General features: G+C 50.6%; 4 protein-coding genes across 4 annotated transcripts; all 4 read left to right on the forward strand.

Annotated features, from left to right (window-relative positions):
* The first annotated feature begins 242 nt into the window (after positions 1–242).
* LOC133359994 (histone H2B type 3-B-like) lies at positions 243–1,070 on the forward strand. The gene has a single exon (XM_061578562.1). It carries the CDS (start codon positions 538–540, stop codon positions 937–939), a length of 402 nt encoding a protein of 133 aa, XP_061434546.1. The 5' UTR covers positions 243–537; the 3' UTR covers positions 940–1,070.
* A 489-nt stretch (positions 1,071–1,559) lies between these two features.
* Positions 1,560–2,449, forward strand: LOC133359990 (histone H3). The gene has a single exon (XM_061578561.1). It carries the CDS (start codon positions 2,039–2,041, stop codon positions 2,447–2,449), a length of 411 nt encoding a protein of 136 aa, XP_061434545.1. The 5' UTR covers positions 1,560–2,038.
* Positions 2,450–2,468: 19 nt separating this feature from the next.
* On the forward strand, positions 2,469–4,312 carry LOC133359988 (histone H2A-like). The gene is made up of 2 exons (XM_061578559.1): positions 2,469–2,594; positions 3,776–4,312. Exons 1-2 carry the CDS (start codon positions 2,524–2,526, stop codon positions 4,182–4,184), a joined length of 480 nt encoding a protein of 159 aa, XP_061434543.1. The 5' UTR covers positions 2,469–2,523; the 3' UTR covers positions 4,185–4,312.
* A 4,595-nt stretch (positions 4,313–8,907) lies between these two features.
* LOC133359924 (histone-lysine N-methyltransferase PRDM9-like) lies at positions 8,908–27,269 on the forward strand (the record flags this gene model as incomplete). Its single annotated transcript, XM_061578484.1, has 10 exons — positions 8,908–9,028; positions 12,179–12,331; positions 16,342–16,418; positions 17,724–17,919; positions 21,160–21,291; positions 23,258–23,523; positions 24,606–24,673; positions 25,383–25,494; positions 25,525–25,642; positions 26,647–27,269. Coding segments are annotated over exons 1-10 (1,866 nt in total), but the record flags the coding sequence as incomplete, so codon positions are not given.
* Between the last annotated feature and the right edge of the window lie 42 nt (positions 27,270–27,311).

Below are 27,311 nucleotides of genomic sequence, written 5' to 3' on the forward strand. Positions count from 1 at the left end.
CGCCACAATCTTACAGCACACTCGTCCTAATTGACGGAGCGTGCCGGAATGCTAATCTCCACCTGTACAGCACAACAGCGAAGTTATTTTTCTCCACCGAGCGCTTGTATTTTTCCAAATTGCGTTCATAAAACGCCCGTGCGCCGTATTAGACGAGTGGTGAAACAATCCCTCGTAAGAAACAAAAAAACCCACGCTCAAAACACAATATACTGTATTGGGTTTTCTAGTCATCCTTTTTAAACAAAGGCAATGCCATGGCTGCAATTCACTAATACACATGTTTGGACATTACATTGTGTTATATTCACAAGTCCTTTTTGCAGTAAAATCGATATTAAAGTGAACATCGCGTCCGCGTTTCTCATTGGAGGCTGATGGAGAGGGACGGTACTAAAAGAGCCACTCAGCAGCGCCGCGCACTACGATCCTCTGATTTGCATCTCGCCTCCTATAAAAGGAGCTCAACGCGCGAGCGACATCCACATTCGCTTCCCGTCTGTTCTGACCTGAAGCTGCTGCCTACGACGCGTCGACATGCCCGATCCTCCCGCATCAAAGAGCGCTGGGCCGGCCAAGGTTCCTGCTCCCAAGAAGGGCTCCAAGAAGGCTGTGACCAAGGCTACGCGCAAGGATGGCAAGAAGCGACGCCACCGCAGGAAGGAGAGCTACGCCATTTACATCTACAAGGTGATGAAGCAGGTGCACCCCGATACCGGCATCTCGTCCAAGGCAATGAGCATCATGAACTCGTTCGTCAACGACATCTTCGAGCGCATCGCTTCCGAGGCGTCCCGCCTGGCGCACTACAACAAGCGCTCCACCATCACTTCTCGGGAGATCCAGACCGCAGTGCGACTGCTGCTCCCCGGCGAGCTGGCCAAGCACGCCGTGTCGGAGGGCACCAAGGCCGTCACCAAGTACACAAGCTCCAAGTGAAGCCTCGACTCCACCATTAATTACAAAGGCTCTTTTCAGAGCCACCCACCTCTCCGAACCTGCTTGTACCAGTCCTAGCAGGAGTACTAAACGAAACTTCCAACAAAGCCCCGGTTCACGCGGGGACATTGTTCGCTCATTGAGTGGAAATGGAGAGATGGAACGCATTTTAACCTGTTTCCACGTGAATAAAAGCGATAACAATATTCATGGCACATCATGTTCACCAGCAGGCATTTCTTGGACTTGTTTGTCCATTGATTTCATCTGCAGCCCATTCAGATATTACATTGGATATTTGGTGCCAAAACCTTGCAATGCAATATATTTAATTCGTGGTTGTATTTTCGGGCAGGAACTAACATTTTGCACGTGTACATCTATGTAAAAGTAAGCGCCTAGCATGGATGACTCGTGCAGTATAATTGATGATCATCATCTCAATGCCAAGAGAATAGATATCTATCCCTGTGATCACCTTTCCGACATTTTCACGTATTAACTTTGGAGCTTTCGTGACTGCAGGAATTATTCTTTGGTTCTTTCGGTAAAGTCACGTATATAAAGAAACAAATTGTTGATATCTGTCTGCTTATATGTCTGTCTATAATTTTTTCTGGTTCGATTTTATGTCGCTATTTCATTATACCTGATGATGATTGCTTGTGTTGCAATCGAAACGTCGTATGCTATTATTTTTTTCTTTATACGTGACTTTACCGAAAGAAACAAAGAATATTTTTTACGTATTACTGTTTCCAATGAAGCGCAGTTTCTGCACACTTTATTTAGATCACGCGGAGCACTGTAAAGTTGTTTTCGGAAAGGTGTTTGCTTGAGAAAATAACATCCGTTAAGGACATGGACGGCGCTCAAACGGAACTACTGCATCGTGATGCGGCATTCTGCAATGCTCCAAAGTGAGAACATTTCGTTGATGAAGAAGAGTTGACGACTCGAGATCATTGCACGCTGCCAACCAATCAGCACGCGCCCCTTCTTCGCACGTCACGACTCCGCTGACCAGTGAGCGCGCGCTCTGGGCTACATAAGCCGCCTTCTCCTCCCCGCCTGTGAGAATCTTTGCCCTCACCAAGCCATGGCTCGCACCAAGCAGACGGCTCGCAAGTCCACGGGCGGCAAGGCCCCCCGCAAGCAACTCGCCACCAAGGCGGCCCGAAAGAGCGCTCCGGCCACGGGCGGCGTCAAGAAGCCTCACCGCTACAGGCCCGGCACCGTCGCTCTGCGCGAGATCCGCCGCTACCAGAAGTCCACCGAGCTGCTCATCCGCAAACTGCCCTTCCAGCGCCTCGTCAGGGAGATCGCGCAGGACTTCAAGACCGACCTGCGCTTCCAGAGCTCCGCTGTCATGGCTCTGCAGGAGGCCAGCGAAGCGTACCTTGTCGCGCTCTTCGAGGACACCAACCTGTGCGCCATCCACGCCAAGCGCGTCACCATCATGCCCAAGGACATTCAGCTCGCCCGCCGCATTCGTGGCGAGCGCGCTTGAACGCCCAGCTCGGCCCTCAAAGCACAACACAAAGGCTCTTTTCAGAGCCACCACTTACTCGTGAGAAAGCTTCCATGTGTGTCCTTCAAAGTTCGGGTGCCGGAAACCTTCGTTTGCTGGTCACGGCTCTCACGAGTCGTCAGGCGTAAGCGACAATCAAGTTCATTTTCTATACCCCGCCGCTCATATTTTCAACATCACACGTTGGTGTTGTATATAAGCGTTGTGAAACCATGTTTACATAATGTACAACAAAAGGGTTATTTTGGTGAAATGTATTTTACCTCAGAGTCGCGTGGTGGGTGTGGAGGCCTAGCACCGTGCAGAGCCTCCCGCCTCGCCTGATTTTGCCACCCGGCTGACGCTGGGTACGGGTGCCGTTTCCCCCCCCCCCCCCCCGCGCTTCAATAATACTGTGTAATCGCTATAATTTAATAATCTACCGACCCTATAATAGTAATAGCACACATTGTGGTGGGGGGGGGGGAGTAAAGAGGACGTGAAACTTAGATGAATTTACCTCAGAGTCGCGTGTTAATGCGTGCGCCTATTTTTAACGGGAATTAAAGATGGCGTCCACCCCGCAACTGCTAGCCTGTCGCTAGCCGTTGCCAGGGGCAACCGGCGTCCAATGAAAGCGGCGAAGACGTCGCTAGGCGTTGGCAGGGGCAACCGGCGTCCAATGAAAGTGCGTATGGTCCGACATCCACACACAGACAGACAGACATTCACGATTTTATATATATAGATTAAACCCAAAGATATTGGTTTATGCTGTTTCAAGCCCGAGCTGATAAGAAGTTCACATTTTGCAAACTGAGACTGAATTATTCACGCACATATATTTTTAGGCATTGCCCGAACAGGCGGTTAAAAAAAATATCTATACACCGTATAGGCACGTGGGCGATCAATCACGAGCTCAAGGCTATCACAATGATTTATTATAACCAATGCGGTCCCTCAAAATGATGATTATAATCAATAATACATTGATATTTGCGGAATCCGCTTATAAGTTTGACTTGCCAGCACGCGCCCATAAATTAACTCTATCATGCTTAAAACTTGAACCTATTAAGTACGTGTATCGCATTGTTTAATTCATAAGATGCGTGTCCGCATTAAAATATATATGGATACAAATAATGAAAGTCAACATCGAATCCTCGCGTCCCGGCTTGTCATTGGTGGCTCAAGGAGAGGGCGGGACTCGAGCGAGAGGAGCCAATCAGCAGCGGCGCGCTCTACGATCCTCGTCTCCGCTATAAAAGCCGCTCCGGTGGTGCGTGTTAACGTCACAAATCGTTCGTACTTTGTCTCCAGTGCTTTTTGCATCCTAGGTCCCTTAACGATGTCTGGACGCGGCAAGACCGGTGGCAAATCTCGCGCCAAGGCAAAGTCCCGCTCTTCCCGCGCCGGCCTGCAGTTCCCCGTGGGTCGCGTTCACAGGCTGCTCCGCAAGGGCAATTACGCCCAGCGGGTCGGCGCTGGAGCACCCGTCTACCTGGCCGCCGTGCTCGAGTACCTTTCTGCCGAGATCCTCGAGCTGGCTGGCAATGCCGCCCGCGACAACAAGAAGACGAGGATCATCCCCCGACACCTGCAGCTCGCCGTGCGAAACGACGAGGAGCTCAACAAGCTCATGGGCGGCGTGACTATCGCCCAGGGCGGTGTGCTGCCCAACATCCAGGCCGTGCTGCTGCCCAAGAAGACCTCTCAGGCAAAGAAGTGAACGCGCCGCCGCCTCTACCACCACAACAACGGCTCTTTTCAGAGCCACCCACTTGCTTGCAAAGAGCTCGGACAGTCGTACACAGGGGTTTTGTTATTAATAAGGACACCGTCGTCGAGTTGCCCTCGTCCCAAATTGCACGCAATTAAACGAATTCTCTGCTCATTCCAGATACCCTTTATGTCTAATTTAGGAACGGTATTTGAGCAGCATTCCAACATTGCATCAATCATGGAACATGGTTTAGAATAAATTGGGATGGCTATTGGAAGAAAGTATCGTGTTTTTTTAAAGAATAAAACTCGCTCTTTTTGAGCGGTCAGATTACATGTGAAGAGGAGTCGGTGAATGGTTCAAGCACTTCAAGGGATCTGCGAGCCACCCTCACGCACCACGCAAACACGACATCTCCGCTCTCACGACAACACGCACCAATCAATCTTAATTTTTTTTCACACGCGCGGGAAATAAGAGCTGGACGGGGGGGTCAGGGGTTAAAGGGCAGTGACGTCACCCGGACCAGGCGTGCTGGACGCGAATGTGTATTGGGAGCGGAGATTGAGGAGTTAAAAGGGGCTGTGGGACGTGTGCCCGGGGTTGGTCTTGGAACGAATATTGCTGTGCGTTGGTGAAAACAGGTCCCTGTGGGGTGGGCTGGTAGGACCGAACAATTGAATGGCTATAATAAAATGAAATGGCAAAAAATGGGCGCCAATTAGTGGATGGAAACGTAGACGTAGTGGAACATAAGAAACAATAAAGTAGTAGTAACCGTTCTGCAAAAAAATAATAGTATTGCACAAGTATGTACCTACGTGAGTGCAGCTTGGAGCAGACAGTGAGTAGTAACAATCTGCACGAAATGCAGCGCCGTGGGCCACGCCCCTATCACTGTTAGCCCCGCCTCCTCGCCCCCGGTACTGTATTCTCGACTGTAGACTCCGCCCCTTTTCGCCAACGGCCCCTCCCTCCATCGCGCTAAGCTCCGCCTCCCACCGCTTGACCCCGCCCCGCTCCCCCGTGGCCCCGCTCCGCCCCCGTGGCCCCGCCCTCCACCCGCGTAACCCCGCCCCGCCACCCGTGGCCCCGCCCCATCTCGGTGTCCCCGCCCAGCCCCGCGTAGCCCCGCCCCCTGTCGCTGTAGCCCCGCCCCCTGCCGCGTAGCCCCGCCCCCTGTCGCTGTAGCCCCGCCCCCTGCCGCTGTAGCCCCGCCCCCTGCCTCGTAGCCCCGCCCCCTGCCGCTGTAGCCCCGCCCCCTGTCGCGTAGCCCCGCCCCCTGCCGCGTAGCCCCGCCCTCTGCCGCGTAGCCCTGCCGCGTAGCCCCGCCCCCTGCCGCTGTAGCCCCGCCCAATACATCCCGAGCGGGGGAGAGATTCCCAGGCCTGGCTCGGCTGGAGAGCCGCCGACGAGGGGGGGGAGGTAGGGAGTTGTTTTTAATGAAAAAGCTTTAAATGTAAATGTTTCTATTAAAAAACATCAGGGAATGTAACATTGTTAAATATTTACTGCCTTTCACACACAGGGGAACTATACGAAGGGAGAGCTTGAGGCCTAGGTCTAGGCTTTAGGCCTAGCTGTAGGCCTTAGGCCGCCGTGGGTTAATTGTTAATATAAATATTTTAATTATTTATGTTGAAGCTTTAAATGTAAATGTTGCTATTTAAAAACATCAGGGAATGTAACATTGTTAAACATTTACTTTCTTTTCACACACGGAACTATACGAAGGGAGAGCTTGAGGCCTAGGTCTAGGCTTTAGGCCTAGCTGTAGGCCTTAGGCCGCCGTGGGTTAATTGTTAATATAAATGTTTTAATTATTTATGTTGAAGCTTTAAATGTCAATGTTGCTAAGCCTTCTGCACTAGGCCTCGCGAAGCCTCCTGCAGTAGGCCTCGTGAAGCCTCCTGCACTAGGCCTCGCGAAGCCTTCTGCAGTAGGCCTCGCGAAGCCTCCTGCAGTAGGCCTCGCGAAGCCTTCTGCACTAGGCCTCGCGAAGCCTCCTGCAGTAGGCCTCGCGAAGCCTCCTGCACTAGGCCTCGCGAAGCCTTCTGCAGTAGGCCTCGCGAAGCCTTCTGCACTAGGCCTCGCGAAGCCTTCTCTGCAATAGGCCTCGCGAAGCCTTCTGCACTAGGCCTCACGAAGCCTTCTGCACTAGGCCTCACGAAGCCTCCTGCAGTAGGCCTCGCGAAGCCTTCTCTGCAATAGGCCTCGCGAAGCCTCCTGCAGTAGGCCTCGCGAAGCCTTCTCTGCACTAGGCCTCACGAAGCCTTCTCTGCAGTAAGCCTCGCGAAGCCTTCTCTGCAGTAGGCCTCGCGAAGCCTTCTCTGCAGTAGGCCTCGCGAAGCCTTCTCTGCAGTAGGCCTCACGAAGCCTTCTCTGCAATAGGCCTCGCGAAGCCTTCTCTGCAGTAGGCCTCGCGAAGCCTTCTCTGCAGTAGGCCTCGCGAAGCCTTCTCTGCAGTAGGCCTCGCGAAGCCTTTTCCGAAGTAGGCCTCGCGCCGTGCTTTTCGTGCACAAATAAGGCGATTAAATGTATCTTGTCTCTGTGTTAATAAATGTATCTTGTCTCTGTGTTAAAAAACGTGCTGCGTTTCAGTAAAGTAAATTTGAAGCGAAGTTTATTATTACACTTGTTAAGCCAGGAAAGCCCCACTGAGTCAAAAGGTTTTTGTAGGGTCCTGCCAAGTGTTTGCAGTAGGGGGCGATGTTGCTACACCAAATCGGACGATACGAAGGGAGAGATTGAGGCCTAGTTCTAGGCTTTAGGCCTAGCTGTAGGCTTTAGGGCGCTGTGAGTAAATTTTTAATTTAAATGTTTTAATGATTTATATAAAAGCTTTAAATTTAAATGTTTCTATTTAAAAACATGAGGGAATGTAACATTGTTAAACATAACTCCCTTTCACACACGCGGGGGTACGATACGAAGGGAGAGTTTCAGGCCTAGTTCTAGGCTTTAGGCCTAGCTGTAGGCTTTAGGGCGCTGTGAGTTTTTTTTATTTAATTTCAAAGTTTTAATTAAAAGCTATCTCAGGGAATAAGGGAATGTTACACGTGTCATGCCAAGTGTTTGCAGTAGGGGGCGATGTTGCTACCAGGATAGCGTAACTGAGTCTAAAGGTTTTTGTAGGGTCATGCCAAGTGTTTGCAGTAGGGGGCGATGTTGATACACGGACGGACGGACGGACAGTCGGACGGACAGACGGACGGATGGACACATTAATCTATTGGTGGTCTGGTCCACTTCGTTCCTACCAGTATAAAACCCCCACCCACTCCCCCCACCCCATCACCCCATCACTCCCCCCACCCCATCACTCCCCCCACTCCCCCCACCCCATCACTCCCCCCCACCCCATCACCCCCCCACCCCATCACCCCCCCCAACCCCCACTCCCCCCACCCCATCACCCCCCTTCACTCCCCGCCACTTCCCCCACCCCCACTCCCCCCACCCCATCACTCCCACACCACTCCCCCACCCCATCACTCACCCCCACCCCCTCCTCCCCCCCACCCCTCCCACCCCCCACTCCCCCCACCCCTCCCACCCTCAATTCCCCCCTCCCACCACTCACCAACCGCCATTCCGCCCCCACTCACCACCACCCCCTCGTCCCCCTCTTTCCCACCCCCCACTCCCCCAACCGCCACTCTCCCCCCACCTCCCACTCCCCCCCCACCACCACCAACCGCCGCCATTGGCCACTGAGTGACGGTGACGTCACCACAGCGCCTGTGCCAGGCTGGGTGCACTTCGAGGCTGCCGCGTGAAGTGTCGACGGCTCGACACTGAGGTGGTGACGTCACGCGAGCGTTGTGTTTAACGATTTAACCACGTGACGATATTACGATATTAGCGTAAAAATATGAACATTAGCTGAAGTGATGTGAATACGTTCGGATTACCTCAAGTAATGTTACATTTACCTGAGGTGATGTTACCTCCCGCGAGGTAACGTTACCTCGCATGAGGTAAAGGAAAAGTTACCTCACCTGAAGTAATTTTACTTCACCTAATGTAATGTTACCTCGCATGAAGTGAAGTTACCTCATCTGAGGTAAAGTTACCTCACCGGTGACGATTTTCTGAACCGGTCCTGGGCCTCATCCCCTAGGTCGACTCGGCCTCAAATGAGTTCCTGGTGTAGCGGTGTGTAGTGAACATCGCCACTGGGGAGACAAAGGCGGCCGGGCGTGGTGCTGGCCACCCACCCCCCCCTCGTGTGTCGTTCCGGCCTTCATAGGCGCCGCTACTCGCTCACAGCGCTTGACCCGACAGTCTGTTAAGGCCACACGGGGGATCTTAGTCTCGTATCCCTGTGACTCTGTCTCCGTGTGACTCTGTCTCCGTGTGACTGTCTCCCTGTGACTCTGTCTCCGTGTGACTCTGTCTCAGTGTGACTCTGTCTCCCTGTGACTCTGTCTCAGTGTGACTCTGTCTCAGTGTGACTCTGTCTCCCTGTGACTCTGTCTCCGTGTGACTCTGTCTCAGTGTGACTCTGTCTCCCTGTGACTCTGTCTCCGTGTGACTCTGTCTCCCTGTGACTCTGTCTCCGTGTGACTCTGTCTCCCTGTGACTCTGTCTCCCTGTGACTCTGTCTCCCTGTGACTCTGTCTCCGTGTGACTCTGTCTCCGTGTGACTCCATCTCCGTGACTGCGTCTGACCGTCGTCCGCGTCTCGTCCCTCCGTGTCTCTGCGCCTCAGCAGCAGCAGCAGGAGATGGGCGACTTCCGAGACATCAGAGGCTTCTTCACCAAGGCCGAGTGGAGCGATCTGGCCGAGTGCGAGAAGCGGCGCTACAGGAACATCCAGCAGAACCACGCCGTCCTGCTGAACCTCGGTGGGTACGACAGGCCGAGCCTCTTCGCAACTAAACTAATTGTCGCAGTAATTATAATGATGAGACCAAGACGTCGTAGCAGAGTGGCATGCATGGGGCGCCATGGTGGCGAGATGTTAACTACCTCTCCTGGTCTACATGAGGTCGTGGGTTCGATCCCGACCCTGACGATGCCTGTCATATATCTGGAGTCTGCGTGTGTCTCTCCCCGGTGAGATGTTAACTACCTCGCCTGGTCTACAGGAGGTCTTGGGTTCGATGGCGACCCTGACGATGCCTGTCATATATCTGGAGTCTGCGTGTGTCTCTCCCCGGTGAGATGTTAACTACCTCTCATGGTCTACAGGAGGTCGTGGGTTAGATCCCGGTCCTCCGGGTTTTTGCTCCACTTGTAGCATCAACATCACGCGTTTAGAGTATTTGTCTGCTGCTATAAATGTCCACGTGGTAAGCCACTTGGTTGAGCTGTCATTTGTGGCAGCCAGGTCGCTTCTGAAGACGGAGCCAATAGCTCAGTGGACTTCACCTGGTGAAGTAAAAATAGATTTAGTTTTAGTTTAATGATTTGTTTACCTTTACTCTACTTTGCACGCCTATCGTGTTTGTGTTTTGTGTTGTTGTAACTTTCTGACCCCGTGCCCCCTATGGGACATCTATGAAAAAGAGCTTCATAGCTCATCGGATTCATAATTCAAGTCACGTAGGTAAAAAATAAAATTAAAATTAATCAAAGTAAAATTAAAATTTATAAAAGTACTTTTATTAATTTAAATTTTATTTTTTACCTACGGATTCATAATGTTGGAGAGTAAACCCACAACATTTACAAAAATAGTTTATTTTGACTTAAAACTTTCGTGACTGCAGGAATTCATATTCTTTGGTTCTTTCGATAAAGTGACGTAGATAGAAAAACTAAAATAAAAATAAAGTGAATAATAAAAATGATAAAGCACTCATGTATAATCAAAACTTTTGAGTTATAAATTAGTCTTCTTGGTTCTTTCGGTAAAGTCACATAGAAGGGAAAAAAAAACATAAAATACAATTATTAAAATACAATTTTAATGTTTTCTTTTTAATATTTTATTATTTCCCTTCTACGTGACTTTACCGAAAGAACCAAGAAGATGAATCCCTGCAGTCACGAAAGCTTTAAATTGAAATGTATACATTAGTGTTTTTTTTATGGAGCAGTCTAATTAGTGTCTTATTTTTATAATTTTTTATTCACTTAATTTGTATCATTTGAACTGCCTCTATTGGGAGGGTTTCCACATAACCATGAGATCTTTTAACAATCTCCGTGACAAGAAAGTTCATCTGATCGAGTCACTCACATTTCTGAAGAGATGCCGTGACTCTAACGTAATACCGATCTCATCGACACTGATTTCTGCTGCAGTCACATCTTCCAATGCCAGACGAATTTTGTTCAGGGCGAGCTTGGCCCTGATCTCAGAGAGAATTAGACTGCTCCATACTGAACTAGATCATGTAGACAAGACACTCTTGAAATCATACTTAACATTGACGGGAAAAATGTCGACATCTGATTGGGAACATGTAGATAACATGACCGCTTAATCAGCCACTACAATGTCAGCGAAATGTAAAGATCTGATTTTCGAGTTCAACCTCCTTTCTAACAAGAAACCAGATCCACACGTTAAAAGGTTAGACGTTGACAAGGTTGTTATTAATCTGAGTAATAGCCCAATGTGCGATGGTCTAAAGTCGGTTTTGGCTAAAGGGTTGAACTTCTCAGTCACCCCCAAACACATTCCAGTTGATGACGTTATTGCCCAGGTCGATGTCGCTCTTAAGGGTTTGGGGCGCATCGCTGCAGACGTTACAAGATCTGAAATTGCTGCAACCCTCAAAAGCGCTAAGATACCAGTCAGCAACATCAGTGAGGATGAACTTTTTGTGGTTTTTGATTATTTTTATTCACTTTATTTTTCTGTCTACGTGACTTTGCCGAAAGAACCAAAGAATATTTACAAAAAAATGTATTTTGTGTGTGTGTAATTTGTTTACCTTTTCTATACTTTGCACTCCTATCGTGTTTACTGTATTGCTTGGGGTTATTGTAGCAGCCAAATAATATAAATGAACGTAGTAGCGGTACACCGTTGCGCTGTATGAAATAATCATCACATTTTTGACAAAAGTTATTTATTTCCTCGCGATTCGAGACCCCAGACAGAAGGATATTTTGGGGTGGTGGTGGTGCGTCAAAATCAGTTGTCGTGATGCCAAAGCGGTGGGAAGACGGAACGTGACATGAGCAGCACTGAACACGAAGCTTCGCAGTCTGTTGCCGTACAGCGGCGCCCAGTCTGATGACGATCGGCTGCTCCGTGCTCCAGTGGCAAGATTGGACTCCTCGTGCCCCTAGAGACTCGGTCGGACGGTGCCTCGATACGACTCGTGGTGTCGCCACCGCACGTTCGGAATGGGGGACGCGGCTGCTGAATCTGAGTGCAACTTCTGATGGAGAGTCCTGCAGCTCACTCAAGGGGCAACGGCGACATCGTCGGGACTATGAAAAATAAGAATCGGTTTTACTCTTTATGGGAATGAAACAGGAGGTGTTAAGATGTTCAAACACCAAATAGATTATAGCTTTTGCAAGGAATCAGGTTACTGCATTAACCACGCGTACTGAACACGCAAACAAACACTCTCTGATAACATTTAATCATTGTCTTTGATACTGATTGGTCTACCCCAGAGACAGCCTTCTTCATGGCCTAGTCTCACCAGTGTCAGACCAGAGAACAACACCAAAAGGCGACCAGTACAAAGACAATGCAGTGTCAAGAGCATTTATAGCTCGGGGTGAGTAGCTATATCATTGGACCTTTTTGCCAGAATCAAAGTATAAAAAATAGGAATCGGTTTTACCCTTTCTGGCAATAAAACAGGAGCTGTTAAGATGTTCACACACCAAATAGATGATTCCTTTTTGCAAGGAATCAAGTTATTGCATTAACCACGCGTACTTGTGTTGAACACGCAAACAAACACGCTCTGATAGTAATCACATCGTCAGGACTGTGTTACGAGGACCCGGTGTGTTGCTATGCTGCACGGGTGTACTGCCAATACGTACAAATAACAATGACCGACTGCCTCCTTGCGCAGGGATGAACCCGGCCCAGCCCGAGTTCATGCGCGCACGCGGCAAGCGCAGGGCGAGGGGGAATGGAGCGGAGTGCGGGCGGTCGAGCGACTCCGACGAGGAGTGGACGGGGAGGAGGAAGAGGAAGGAGGTGGCGATGCACGGAGGACGAAGAGGCAAACGTAAAAGGGCGCTTGCAGACCGTGCAGAGACCCCCTGTAGACTCACACAGAGACCCCCTGTAGACTCACACAGAGACCCCCTGTAGACTCACACAGAGATCCCCTGTAGACTCGCTTGATGAAGCTGGTTGTAATCACCAGTGGAACATCACAGTACCATTCTCGAATTGTGAATTTTGTGGGTTTACTGTCCAACACACAACCGGTTAGTGCTGAACTAGTAACTAATTGGCACGTTTTCTTTACCTGACAAACCTTACGGATTGGCTGCGTCGGGTGGTGACGGGTTTAACGACACATTCATATTTACGCGATATAACCCAAAAAATTAATAATATTGGTTGCGAAATCCTACATGTTAAACTGGTTAGCAGTCTGCGCTATGAACCTGGCGACCCGGGTTCGATTTCTGCTCACGGTCAACACCAGTGACGATTATCTAAACTGGTCCTGGGCCTCCCCTAGGTCAACTCACCTTCAAATTAGTACCTGGTACAGTGTGTAAACATCGCCACTGGGGAGACAAAGGCGGTCGGGCGTGGTGCTGGCCACCGACCCCCTCGTGTACCGTTCTGGCTCACTAACAGCACTTGCCCCTACAGTCTGCTAAGGCTATACGGGGGATATTTGTCTTTGCATATGTTCATGCGCGTCCGTGTGTTCACACGTGTGTGCGTGTGTTCACGGGTATCCATGTGTTCACACACATGGACACGTGCGTGCGTGTGTTCGCGGGTGTTCACGTGTGTGCGTGTGTTCTTCTTATGAACAAAAGAATGAAGGGGGCTTGGGAGCGTGGCGATGAGGTGTGGGAAGCTGTAAGGCCCAGGCTACTTTGGGCTCGCCTTCCCATCAACAGGAGGCGAGGAGTGGTGGTCGTGGTTACTTATGCCCCCACCGAAGACGAACATCCGTGGAGGGATGCAGGCAAAGCCGATGATTCAGATGCCTTCTATGACCTCCTGTCACAGGTACTGGCTAAAGTGGCCACTCGGGATAGAGTCATCTTGTTGGGTGACTTCAATGCCCGAGTTGGTCATGATACTGGCACCTGGTCTGGAGTGATTGGAGGGCATGGGCCAGATCAGTTCAATAACAACGGTAGGAGGCTGCTAGATTTTTGTGCAGCCCATGGGCTTGTAATTACCAACACGCTCTTCCGACATCGGCGCATCCACACAACATCATGGATGCATGCCGGGTCCAAGCAAGAACATCTGCTGGACTACATAGTGATGGACCAGCGGATGCGAACCCATGTCTTTGACACCAGGACCTACTGTACCGTGGAGCTGATCTGCCCTCTGACCATCGACTAGTCATCTGTAAGATGCGCCTGCCATTCTTCCACTCTGGTGGTGGGTGTACACCCAGGACCCCATTCCAACCTAAAGTGGCCTGGTTTTAGTTAGCTGATGAAAGTTGCAAGTGAGAATTTCATCATCGCTTGCGGCTGGGGTTGTGGCATCATCCCCCAGTCTTCCTGATGTCGAGGGTAAATGGGCGAGGTTTAGGACTGTGACTCATGCAGCTGCAATGGCTGCTTTGGGTACGCGTTCCAGAACTCCCCAGAGACCCTGGCTGACAGAGGAGGTGTTCAGGATAGTTGAGAAAAAGTGACAGGCCCACTCTCATCGGCTCCAGCATCCCACGTCAGACAATGAGGAGGCTTACCGCAACCTTCGCTCGGAGGGTTGAAGAGCCGTAAGGCGCTGCAAGGATGGGTGGTGGTCACGGGTTGCTGAGGAGATGGAGTCTGCCTCAGTGGCCCACGATCACAAATCACTATTTAACTCCATCAAAAAAGTAACCTCCAGCGCCACACCGATTACCATCATTAGGGGAAAAAACGGTGATCCAATCTCCGACCCCCAGGAACAGGTTTGCAGATTTGCTGAGCATTTCTGTGAGGTCCTGGGGGAGGGGAAATCCCTCAGCCAGGAAAACATCATGGCACAAAGTGGGGATGACCCTGCTGAGGCTGTGGTGCCTCAAATATTGGAAGAAGTCACCCTCTGTGAGTGGCTGGCTGAGATGCCATCTGTTGAGGAAGTACTGAAGGAGATCCGGAGTCTGAGACCAGGAAAGCCACCGGGCAGAGATGATCTCCCAAGCGAAATGATGAGGGAGGGTGGCGTTTGTGCACAGACTGCCCTATATGACATCATAACAACAGTCTGGACCACTGGACGGGTACCGCAGAATTGGAAGGGTGCCCTGGTGGTCTCCCTCTTTAAGAAGGGGGACCGCACAGACTGTAACAACTACAAGGGCATCTCACTCCTCAGTGTGCCGGGAAAGGTGCTGGCAAGGATTATTCAACATCGCCTTGCTAGGCACGCTGAGGAGAGGCTTGCGGATCCCCAATGCGGTTTCAGGAAAGGGCGGTCCTGCACAGATGCCATATTTTCTGTCCGTCTGCTACAGCAGAGGTGTAGGGAATTCCAACAAGACCTACATCTCTGCTTTATTGACCTGGTCAAGGCCTATGACACCATCAGTAGGCCTGGGCTCTGGGTTGTTCTTCGTGCTTTCGGAGTCCCTGACCCTCTGCTCACGATCATTAAGGACCTTAATGATGGTGAGCGGGCCCGGGTAAAACTACGTAGCCGGGAGTCGGAGCCATTCCCTGTACACCTTCGGGTGTGACAGGGATGTCCTCTGGCTCCCACATTATTTAACATCAATTTTGACCACGTAGTTCGTGAAGCCTTCAATAGCTGTACCGAGGGAATTTCCATTTGGTAGATATAATGGGAGGCTGATCGATGCCTGGGTGCGATCAAGGGATGGCTCCCTATTGGTCAACCACGTTATGTATGCCGATGATGTAGTAATAGCTGCTCATTCAGAGGAGGAGTTGGAGACGCTGCTGCTGAGACTGGAGAATGCCACTAGGAGGTGGGGCCTTACCATCAGCCCCACCAAAAATTAAGCACCTGCCTGGGTATTTTGTACCATTGGACACTCCACCCACACAACTCCCAATCAGTGATGGGGCAGTTGTGGAGAGAGTGGAGAGTTTCCCATACCTGGGCAGTGTGCTTATGACCGGCTCCAGTTTAACAGTAGAGGTCTCACTCCGAATCAGTCAAGCGGCAATATATTTTCATCGGTTGCGTAACGCTGTGTGGAAGCTACCTGGTCTGTCACTCCGCACGAAGCTTCAGGTTTTCTCGGCCACAGTCATTCCCTTCCTTCTCTACGCTTGCGAAACGTGGACCCCCCTAATGGAACATCTTCGCTGGTTAGAAACATTTAGGCTGGCCTGCCTACGATCCATCCTGGGTTTTACCAGGCTGGATTGTGTGAGGAGCTCACAAATCCTTGAAAGATCTGGGCAAAGTCCCATCGGTGAGCTCCTCCGGCAGGCAAGGCTGCATTGGCTGGGTCATGTAGCCCGCATGCCCAGCCACTGCATGCCTAAACAGCTTTTGTTCGGCCGGATCGAGGGGGCTAAACAGGCGTGACACGGGCTAGAGAAGCGATGGGGCGATGTGGTACAGGAGGACATGGAGCTGAGTGGACTTGCCGAGGACTGGTACCAGCGGTGTCAAGATCGGGCTCTGTGGAGGAGGCTCGTGAAGGACGCCCTCCAACAACAACGGAGGGCGGAGGAGCGACGCTCACAACAACGAGCGGAGCGCCGGGTGGCAAAAGCACAGCAAGTTGGCACAGTAGGGGGCACAGGTGGTGCATCAGCCAGTCATCTCGGTCATCTTAGTCAATCGACCCGTGGCACCTGGGTCTGCCCCGTGACCTCCTGCCAGCGGGCGTTCTACACTTCACGTGGCCTCAAGGTGCACATGGCCTGGCACAAACGTCGTGTTGACGTCACCGCCAATTAGTGGCGAATGGCGGTTGTTGTTGTTGCGTATTTTCACGTGCGTGCGCGTGTTCACGTGTGTGTGTTCACGTGTGTTCACGTGTTTGTGCGTGTGTTCACGTGCGCGAGTGTGTTCACGTGCGTGAGTGTGTTCACGTGTGTGCGTGTGTTCACGCAGGAGGAGGCAAGGGGGCTGCTTCACGCTGGGCCACCGTGGGAGAGTGGCACGCGAGGGCAGCTCCCAGCAAGCGCAAGGTCTCTGTGCACAGCGCACGGCACTCCTCTCGTTACAGCTGCTGCTGCTGTTGTCTTTAGTTTGTTGTCCTTCCCCCTCACCTCCCATGAACGAGGATGGCTACGTACGGTGCCAAATAAATTCAACGTACATACATACTACTAAACACTGCTATACCAGGGACGTGCGGTCAGGGGAGGCAGAGTCTCGCCTGTCATATACTCCAATGAAAATAGCTGTTACGAAAAGTAAAAAGAAATGTTCCACTCATCCGTGTTATAAATGTAATTTCTGTATAATTCCAATCATTACAGAGAAATAGGAACAGGCACGCGCTTATCGCTGCCTCACGTACAGACGAGACGTACGCCATGATACACTACTATACACTACACTATTCATGACTAAATACTACACGACACACTACACCATGATACACTACTATACACTACACTATACACTAATATACACTACACTACTATACACTAAACACCTAACGTACACACACACAACACGTACACACGAGACGTTCGCCACTCCTCTCTAGGATCCGAGGTGATGGAACAGAACCTGAGAAGGGCGTAGACAAGCGTAGACACTGTGACCACGGTGACAATGACCACTGGGTTTGCAACGCGCGCAGACTCCACGAGACGGGCAGACGTCGATGTCCCATCGCAGACTCGGAGGTTACGGAGCTCAGAGTCACGGTTCACTGAGCTACGGAGTCGCTCTTTCTTTTACAAGCGGTACCCGGCTATCACAACTCATAGCTCAACGAAGCGGCTGATATCATCATCACGTGAATATTTCTAGCGGGAGTCAAATACTCTAAAACGAGCGATCCGGATTCTCAATGTGACGGGAAAAACCGGAGGACCCAGAGAAAAATCCACGCAGCGACCACCACATCAGGGTCAGGATCGAACACATGACCTCCTGCGTACCAGGCGAGGTAGTTAACATCTCCTAGCTACCATGCCCCTTCTGCATGGCACTCTGGTACAACGTCTGGGCTTATTATTATAATTAGTTTATTAATTAGTTTAGTTGTGAAGAGGCTTGGCCTGCCATACCCACCGAGGTTCAGCATGACGGCATGGTTCTGCTTGATGTATGGAATCAGATTTACAGAATCAGAATATCAGAATTAGAATATGTATTGTACTGGAGGAATCCGATGAGGTGTCAGGGTCGAGATCGAACCCGCGACCTCCTGCGTACCAGGCGAGGGAGTTAACATCTCCTAGCCACCGCTGGTCACCGCACCAACTCCGCCCCCCACACCCCCTCCGCCCCCTCACCCCACCGCCCCCTCCGCTCAGACTAAAGCGGAAGCCCTGGAGTACTTGTGGAGCATCTTGCAGGGCGTGGAGGAGGAGCAGCAGCAGGAGGAGGAGGAGTTCAGGGGATTTGAGCTGAGGGAGGTGCACAAGGCCAGGATGGCGATGTTCAGGCTGGAGCGCAGAGCCACCGCCTGCAAGGAGGCCCTGAGGGTGGCGCTCCAGAGGATACGTGGAGGTGCGTAGCCTGCAGCGGTGATTTCTATTCACACCAGAACTCCACACTCCCCTCTATTCCCACCGGAACTCCACACTCCCCTCTATTCTCACCGGAACTCCACACTCCCCTCTATTCTCACCGGAACTCCACACTCCCCTCTATTCTCACCAGAACTCCACACTCCCCTCTATTCTCACCGGAACTCCACACTCCCCTCTATTCCCACCGCAATTCCACGCTCCCCTTTATTCCCACCGGAACTCCGCAATCTTTTGTTGCTGCTGATGAAAGTCGCCACTGCTGTTGATACTACTGCTACTGTCAGTGCTGCTGCTGGTATTGATGCAGCCTATAAACTTAATGTTTCTAGATTAGAAGTTTTCGTGACTGCAAGGATCCATACTCTTTGGTTTTTTCAGTAAAGTCACGTAGGTAAAAATATTTAATACATTTAAAATGAAAACAACTAAATTAAATCACGACATTTCGGGCGCAACACAAGCGTCTAGTCTTCAGGTGGGGACAACTCAGCGAAAGCACAACCGCTTAAGTGTGTCTAAGAGATGGCTGTGATGAGGAATTATATAGTTGTGGGGGGAGGGGGCATGGTGAGTGCGGGGGCGGGGTGTGGGCTGGGAGGTAACGCATGGAGTTCAAACTGAAGCTTTGTGATGCAGGGGCGGAAGTAGATAAGAAAGCTAAGTTAAGCCGATTAAAGACATCCTTTGTTATGCTGCAGGAGGGTAAATTAGAGTTGTGCAAGCTAAACTTGCACGCTCGAAACAACGTGTGGCACATTTTTCAAGTGATGGGAGTAAGCCGGGATTGGAGTAAAATTTCATAGTGATGGTAGTGTGTAAAGCTGGGAGTAAAATGCTGGGAATATGGATATGTATAGTGAATATACAGCAGTGCGGTATACAGTAGGGTGGGCAGAATAATACATAGTGTAATATTACAATGTATAGTCTAAGGTATAGGGTGGTGTATAGTAATGCAGTATATAATTTAATGTTGGGTTTGTCTATGGCAGTATATAGTACGGGGTAGACCCGTGTGATGTAAGAGAAAAAAGTTTAGCTGGAGGCATATTATATTTTTTGCGACATAGAATTGTAATGTATGACTTACTGTTAGTAGCTCAGCTTATTGGAGAGTATATTTAGTATATTGATGATACTGATGTAGTTTATATTTTAGTTCTTTACGTGGTGGTTTAGCTGCTGCAGCTCCTTACTATTAAAATTCCTTCCCTCTATTACTGCTAACTCTACTCCCTCCCTTTGATGCTGCTAATCCTGCATACTGCATAATGCACGGGCATAATATGACTTCGAAACCCCCCCCCACCTCTTACGCATTCCACAAGTAGTGACTAATCTCATATCTGCATTTCCCATAAATATGCTAAATTCCTCTTGATATGCAAATTCATTTGTCAAGGCACCCTTCCCCCTCTAACCCAGCATAAATATACGCTGCCAAGCTTGGTGGTGCGCATTCAGACGCTGTCTTTCCGACAGACCTGTTCTTCACCTGAGGACGGCTGCTTGCGTTGTGGCCGAAACGTCGTGAGAATTATTTTATGATGTTTTATTTTTATTATTTTATTATTTCCCTTCTACGTGACTTTACCGAAAAGAACCAAGAAAATAAACTGACTGCCTTGCAGAAAAACTGCACGGTAGCTAAAGTTTAACTTGGTTAATTACATCTTTCCAATGATTGTTCAGTTTGAATCCATCCTCTCGGTTGAAGTTATGTCTATGTTTGTGTATCTGGATGGCTTCATGGACAAATCTTTGGTAGTATCCAGGAGGCTTGCAGAGTACTTTGGTATCGGAGAACACAATATCATGAGAACCCGCAGTGTTATAATCATGGTCAGCTATGGCCGAAGAATTCGGTTCTTGTCTCTGTGTGTAGTGTTTCTGGTCTCTGTGTGTGGTGGTTCTGGTCTCTGTGTGTGGTGGTTCTGGTCTTTGTGTGTAGTGGTTCTGGTCTCTGTGTGTGGTGGTTCTGGTCTCTGTGTGTAGTAGTTCTGGTCTCTGTGTGTGGTGGTTCTGGTCTCTATGTGTCGTGCTTCTGATCTCTGTAGTGGTTCGGGTCACCGAACCACTACAGAGAATGCGGTCAGAAACATGTCGTTTCGTTTCCCCGATATAATAATCACCACAGGTGCAACTCAGTTTGTAGACACCAGGGTACTGTAAGTCAGGAATAAGATCCTTTACGGATGGGATTAGATCACGGATTTTGTGTACTGTACTGAATCGGATCTGGATCTTGCGTTTGTTTTGAATTTTGGATATCTTTTTGGTAATGCCTGCTATGTATGGTAACTTAATGATTTTGTCTTCTTGGTTCTTATTATGTTTTATTTTTATTATTTTATTACTTCCCTTCTACGTGACTTTACCGAAAGAACCAAGAAGATGAATCCCTGCAGTCACGAAAGCTTTAAATCGAAATTTAATGATTTTGATCGGAGTCTCAGGGGGTTGTTTCTCCATGGTAGGAGAAACAGCTTGGCGGATAGCACGGTCCGAGTATCTGTTCATCTTGAGGGCCAGATGTACGTGTTCTAATTCACTGGCCAGGTGGTGTTGGTCAGAGATGCAGTGGGCCCTATTGTATAGTGTTTTGATGAGGGAATTATTTTGAGCCGGGTGGTGGTGGGAATCAGGCTTCAGGTAGGAATCTGTGTGGGTTGCCTTCCTGTAAACAGAATGTCCCAAAGAGCCATTGGGCCTCCTCTCAAACAGAACATCCAAGAATGGTAGCTTGCCATCCTTCTCCACTTCCATGGTGAATTTGATGGATGAGTGTATGGAGTTGATGTGGTCTAGAAATTGGTTCAATGCTGGGAGGCCATGTGGCCAAATGACAGGGAAGGACGCAGAGTGAATGTCTGGATGGCGTCTGTTTCAAATTTCTCCTTGAAAACATTTGCTATCACTGGTGACAAGGGGGAACCCATAGGGGTACCCTCATTTTGTTTGTAGAAGGTACCATTCCAGGTGAAGTACGTGTTGGTGAGGCAGTGCCTAACCAGCACAGGGACATCAGAGTTCAGTCCATGTTGGACTAAGTCTTCTCCTGATTATGTCCTCGTCAGCTTTGATGTGATCTCTCTTTTCACCAAGGTTCCAGTGCCTGACACCATAACAATAATTGAAGACTTAGTCCATGGGATGGAACCCAGGACCTCCCGTATACCAGGAGAGGTAGTCAACATCTCGCCGTGTTTGCCTGCAGGCTCCTCCGTGCCGCCGGCCTCCGCCCAGGCTGTGGCGGTGTCGCGCAGCGCTCGCTCTCGCTACGGCCTGCGCCCGCGCGAGAGGAAAGTCTACACAGAGGTGGAGGAGCCCCAGGACGACGACTTCTTCTGTGAGACCCCCTGCTCCCTCTACCTCTCTCTCACTTTCTCACTCTTTCTCACACTGTCACTTTCTCACACTCTCTCTCACACCGTCACTTTCTCACACTCTCTCACACTGTCACTTTCTCACACTCTCTCACACTGTCACTTTCTCAGTGTCTCTCACACTGTCACTTTCTCACACTCTTTCTCACACTGTCACTTTCTCACACTCTCTCACACTGTCACTTTCTCACACTCTCTCTCACACTGTCACTTTCTCACACTCTCTCACACCGTCACTTTCTCACACTCTCTCACACCGTCACTTTCTCACACTCTCTCACAATGTCACTTTCTCACACTCTCTCACACTGTCACTTTCTCACACTCTCTCTCACAATGTCACTTTCTCACACTCTCTCACACCGTCACTTTCTCACACTCTCTCTCACACCGTCACTTTCTCACACTCTCTCTCTCACTGTCACTTTCTCACTCTCTCTCTCACACTGTCACTTTCTCACACTCTCTCTCACACTGTCACTTTCTCACACTCTCTCTCACACCGTCACTTTCTCACTCTCTCTCACTTTCTCACACTCTCTCTCACACTGTCACTTTCTCACTCTCTCTCACACTGTCACTTTCTCACACTCTCTCTCACACCGTCACTTTCTCACACTCTCTCTCACAATGTCACTTTCTCACACTCTCTCTCACACTGTCACTTTCTCACACTCTCTCTCACAATGTCACTTTCTCACACTCTCTCACACCGTCACTTTCTCACACTCTCTCACACTGTCACTTTCTCACTCTCTCTCACACACTATCACTTTCTCACACTCTCTCTCACACTGTCACTTTCTCACACTCTCTCTCACATTGTCACTTTCTCACACTCTCTCTCACACCGTCACTTTCTCACACTCTCTCTCACACTGTCACTTTCTCACACTCTCTCTCACACCGTCACTTTCTCACACTCTCTCTCACACTGTCACTTTCTCACACTCTCTCTCACATTGTCACTTTCTCACACTCTCTCTCACACCGTCACTTTCTCACACTCTCTCTCACATTGTCACTTTCTCACACTCTCTCTCACACTGTCACTTTCTCACACTCTCTCTCACATTGTCACTTTCTCACACTCTCTCTCACACCGTCACTTTCTCACACTCTCTCTCACATTGTCACTTTCTCACACTCTCTCTCACACTGTCACTTTCTCACACTCTCTTAGGGGCCGTGCATAAATGACGTCACGCGATTTTGGACCTCCCCCCCCCCCCCATCGTCACACGGCATCACAAAAAGTCAGACCCCCCCTCAAATATGACGTCACAAAGCTCTGCCTCCCCCCCCCAAAAGATTTAATATGCTTCAAATCGCTTTAAACTATTGTCATTGTACTGCGTATTTAATGTGGCGCTGCACTCTGATGTTGTAGGAGAAAACATTTATTTAAAAGTCGATTTAATTAAGTAGAACGTGTTGTCTATATTTATTTAAAGTTGCGCATTTTGATGCGACGTCACATTTCTCAACCCCCCCCCCTCGTCACACATCGTCACAAATGTCTGACCCCCCCCCTCCCAGGTGCGTGACGTCATTTATGGACGGCCCCTTACTCTAACTTTCTCACACTCTCACCTATCTCTCTCTATTGCTCCCGCGCTCTCACTCGATATATTCCACCGGCTCCCTCTCACTCTCTCCCCCTTTCCCTCCCTCTCACACGCTCCCTTTCTCACACTCTCACTTACCTCTCTCTCTTTTGCTCCCTCACTCAGGGATGCAGAGAGGGAGCAGGGAGGGTGACAGGGTTTACATCTCCGATGAGCGAGCTAAAGAAGTTCACCATGCAGAGAGGGAGGGAGGGAGGCATCTGTCTGGAGCGCTCCTCACCCTCTCACTCTCTCACAGCGCCACTGCTGCTGCTGTTGCTACTGCGGTTCACCCTCCTCCCGCTGCTGTTGTGGCTCTCAGTCTGCGAGCTGTGCAGGGATTTCTACCTGGGAGAGTGCTCCGTGCACGGCCCGCCAGAGTTCATCGCGGACGCGGCCGTGGCCCCGGGAGTGGCCAACAGGGCCCGGCTCAGCCTGCCCCAGGGCCTCACCGTCGGCGCCTCCTCCATTGCCGGCGCCGGCCTCGGGGTGTGGAGCAACAGGAAGAAGCTGCCCAAGGGGGTGATGTTTGGGCCCTACCAGGGAGAGGTGTCTGAGGAGAACCCCGTGAGCGAGTACTGCTGGCTGGTGAGCTGCTGCTGCTGCCACTGCCACTGCTGCAGCCTCCTCCTATTCCTACATCATCATCGTGTGTGTGGAGAGGAGGCTCGTGAAGAAGATACAGAGAAACCCATAGCCTCACACAGTCACCCACAGACTCACAGAGACCCATAGCCTCACACAGTCACCCACAGACTCACACAGAGACCCAGATACTCACACAGTCACCCACAGACTCACACAGAGACCCATAGCCTCACACAGTCACCCACAGACTCACACAGAGACCCAGATACTCACACAGTCACCCACAGACTCACACAGAGACCCAGAGACTGGCACAGAGAGACCCACAGACTTGCACAGAGACCTCGAGACTTGAACAGAGACCCAGAGACTCACAGTGGGACCCAGAGACTCACAGTGGTACCCACAGACTCACACAGAGACCCAGAGACTCACACAGAGAGACCCAGATACTCACACAGAGGCTCAGAGAATCGCACAGAGAGACCCACAGACTCACAGAGAGACCCAGAGACTCGCACATAGATTCAGGGACTCAAACAGGGATCCACAGATTCACAGAGAAACCCAAAAATTAACATAATTACGAGTTCAACTTCTAACCCACAGTAGCCGCTCGCTCACAAGGACAGAACAACTTCGATGCACGAGGAGGAACCACAGACAAGTGGTTACGCATCACGCACTCCTTACACAAAAATAAACCACGATACCGCCACTGATCTCGTCAAGAAGCATAAACCATCATCACACAAACTCTGTTCATGCTCACTGCAGCAGCGGTGTTTGGCTACCCATCCTGCAAAGACGGTGGTCACCGCATGACACGGTGCTTACAGATGCACTTCTGCGGCCGTCTGGAAGGCTCTTCCTTCCAATGTTAGGAAGCTACTGGGAGCTATGCACTTTTAAATCTTGTAAAATGCATTTCTTTAGAATTGATTTTAGTGTTTAGTTTGTTGTCCTTCCCCCGCACCTCCGATCAGCACGTTTGGCTACGTGCGGTACGAAAGAAGTTCAACTTACAGTCCAACTCACATTAATTATCCGTGGATCTGCTCGTGTGCGTCTGTGTGTTTCAGATTTACAAAAACAAAAAGGATCGTGAATATGTTGATGCTCAGGATGAATCTAAATCAAACTGGATGAGGTGATTGTCTTCAGGACCACTACACAGAGACCAGAACCACTACACACAGAGACCAGAACCACTACACACAGAGACCAGAACCACTACACACAGAGACCAGAACCACTACACACAGAGACCAGAACCACTACACACAGAGACAAGAACCACTTCACACAGACCAGAACCACTACACACAGAGACCAGAACCACTACACACAGAAACCAGAACCACTACACACAGAGACCAGAACCACCACACACAGAGACAAGAACCAGCACACACAGACCAGAACCACTACACACAGAGACCAGAAACACCACACACAGAGACCAGAACCACTACACACAGAGACCAGAACCAGCACACACAGAGACCAGAACCACTACTCACAGAGACAAGAACCAGCACACACAGAGACCAGAACCACTACACACAGAGACCAGAACCACCACACACAGAGACCAGAACCACCACACACAGAAACCAGAATCACCACACATAGAGACCAGAACCACCACACACAGAGACAAGAACCACTACACACAGAGACCAGACCCACTACACACAGAGACCAACCCTGGGCCTCCCCTTGGTCGACTCGGCATCAAATGAGCACCCGGTACGGAGCGTGGTTCCAGCCACACCACCCCCACGTAGCGCCCAGTGCCGGCCCTTAATAGGCGCTCGCTAACGGCGCCCACCCCGCCCCTGCGTCTGCCCGCGCAGGTTCGTCAACTGCGCGAGGAATGAGCAGGAGCAGAACCTGGTGGCCTTCCAGCACCGGGGGCAGATTTACTACCGCACATTCCGTGCCGTGGGGCCCGGCTCTGAGCTGCTGGTCTGGTACGGCTAGGAGTTCGCCCAGGAGCTGGGCATCGCCTGCGAGGCCGGGCCCTCGCGACGCCGCAGCAGCAGCAGCGAGATGGCTCCTAGGGCCACCGCCAGAGACCTGCAGCCCGTGCAGCCTCCACCAAGCGAGGAACACCGTGAGCACCGCTCACCAGAGACTCACCACTGCTCACCAGACTATAGCCACCACTCACCAGAGATGATAGCCACCACTCACGAGAGACGATAGCCACCACTCACCAGAGATGATAGCCACCACTCACCAGAGATGATAGCCACCACGCACCAGAAATGATAGCCACCACTCACCAGAGATGGCAGCCACCACTTACGAGAGACGATAGCCACTACTCACCAGAGACGATAGCCACCACTCAGTAGAGATGATAGCTACCACTCACCAGAGATGATAGCCACATCTCACCAGAGATGTGGATGTAGCTACCACTCACCAGAGATGATAGCCACCACTCACTAGAGATGATAGCCACCACTCACCAGAGATGATAGCCACATCTCACCAGAGTTGGTAGCCACCACTCACCAGAGATGACAGCCACCACTCACCAGAGATGATAGGCACCAGCCACACTGATAAGGTGGAAGTGAGTAACTGGTGTGGTGTGTAGTAGTAAACATCGCCACTGGGGAGACAAAGGCGGCTATGTGTGGTGCTGGCCACCCTCCCACTCGTGTGCCGTGTTGGCTTTCATTGGTGCCCATAACAGCACTTGTCCCAAAAGTATATACAGGCTATATGGGGGTTCTTTGTCTTTGTGTGTATATATAATGGAGCCCACTGCACTACGAACCTGGCCACCTGAGTTTGATTCCCACTCACGGCCAACGTCAGTGGTGAATATTTAGGCCTCCCCTAGGTTGACTCAGCCTCAAATGAGTACCTAGCTTAAACGTGGAAACATCGCCACTGGAGAGACAAAGGCGGTCGGGCCTAGTGTTGGCCACCTACTCCCTCGTGTGCCATGCCGGCCTTCATAGGTACTCGCAAACAGCACTTGCCCAACAGTCTGATATGGCTGTGGGAAACCTTTACCTTTGTGTATACACACACGTGTGCAAGAGTGTTCATGTCTAGATGTTGGTGTGTGCGCGTGTGTCTTGTTCCTCTGGGATGACGCAGGTGGAGTGGGTGTGGAGGTCACAAGGCTGCCGTGTCCTGCCTGCAACCGTCAGTTCATCTGCCGCTCTAGTCTACAACATCACGTGCAGAGGAGACACCCCACTAAGCCCAGTAACAAAAGTCATCAGTGTGACCAATGTTCATTCAGCACGGACTACAAGTGTAGCTTGAAGAAGCACCAGAGAACACACACGGGAGAGAAGCCGTTCAAGTGCACCGTGTGTGAGAAGGCGTTTGCACACACATCAACTCTTCACAGGGACCAGAGAACACACACGGGAGAGAAGCCGTTCAAGTGCACCGTGTGTGAGAAGGCATTTGCACATTTACAACATCTTCACAGCCACCAGAGAACACACACGGGAGAGAAGCCGTTCAAGTGCACCGTGTGTGAGAAGGCGTTTGCAGACACATCATCTCTTCACAGCCACCAGAGAACACACACGAGAGAGAAGCCGTTCAAGTGCACCGTGTGTGAGAAGGCGTTTGCACATCTATCAGCTCTTCACAGGCACCAGAGAACACACAAGGGAGAGAAGCCGTTCAAGTGCACCGTGTGTGCGAAGGCGTTTGCAGACCCATCCAGTCTTCACAGGCACCAGAGAACACACACGGGAGAGAAGCCGTTCAAGTGCACCGTGTGTGAGAAGGCGTTTGCAGACCTA

Source organism: Lethenteron reissneri, chromosome 66 (genome assembly GCF_015708825.2).
Source record: "Lethenteron reissneri isolate LAM-NWPU_2019-01 chromosome 66, ASM1570882v1, whole genome shotgun sequence".
Classification (NCBI taxonomy): Eukaryota; Metazoa; Chordata; class Hyperoartia; order Petromyzontiformes; family Petromyzontidae; genus Lethenteron; species Lethenteron reissneri.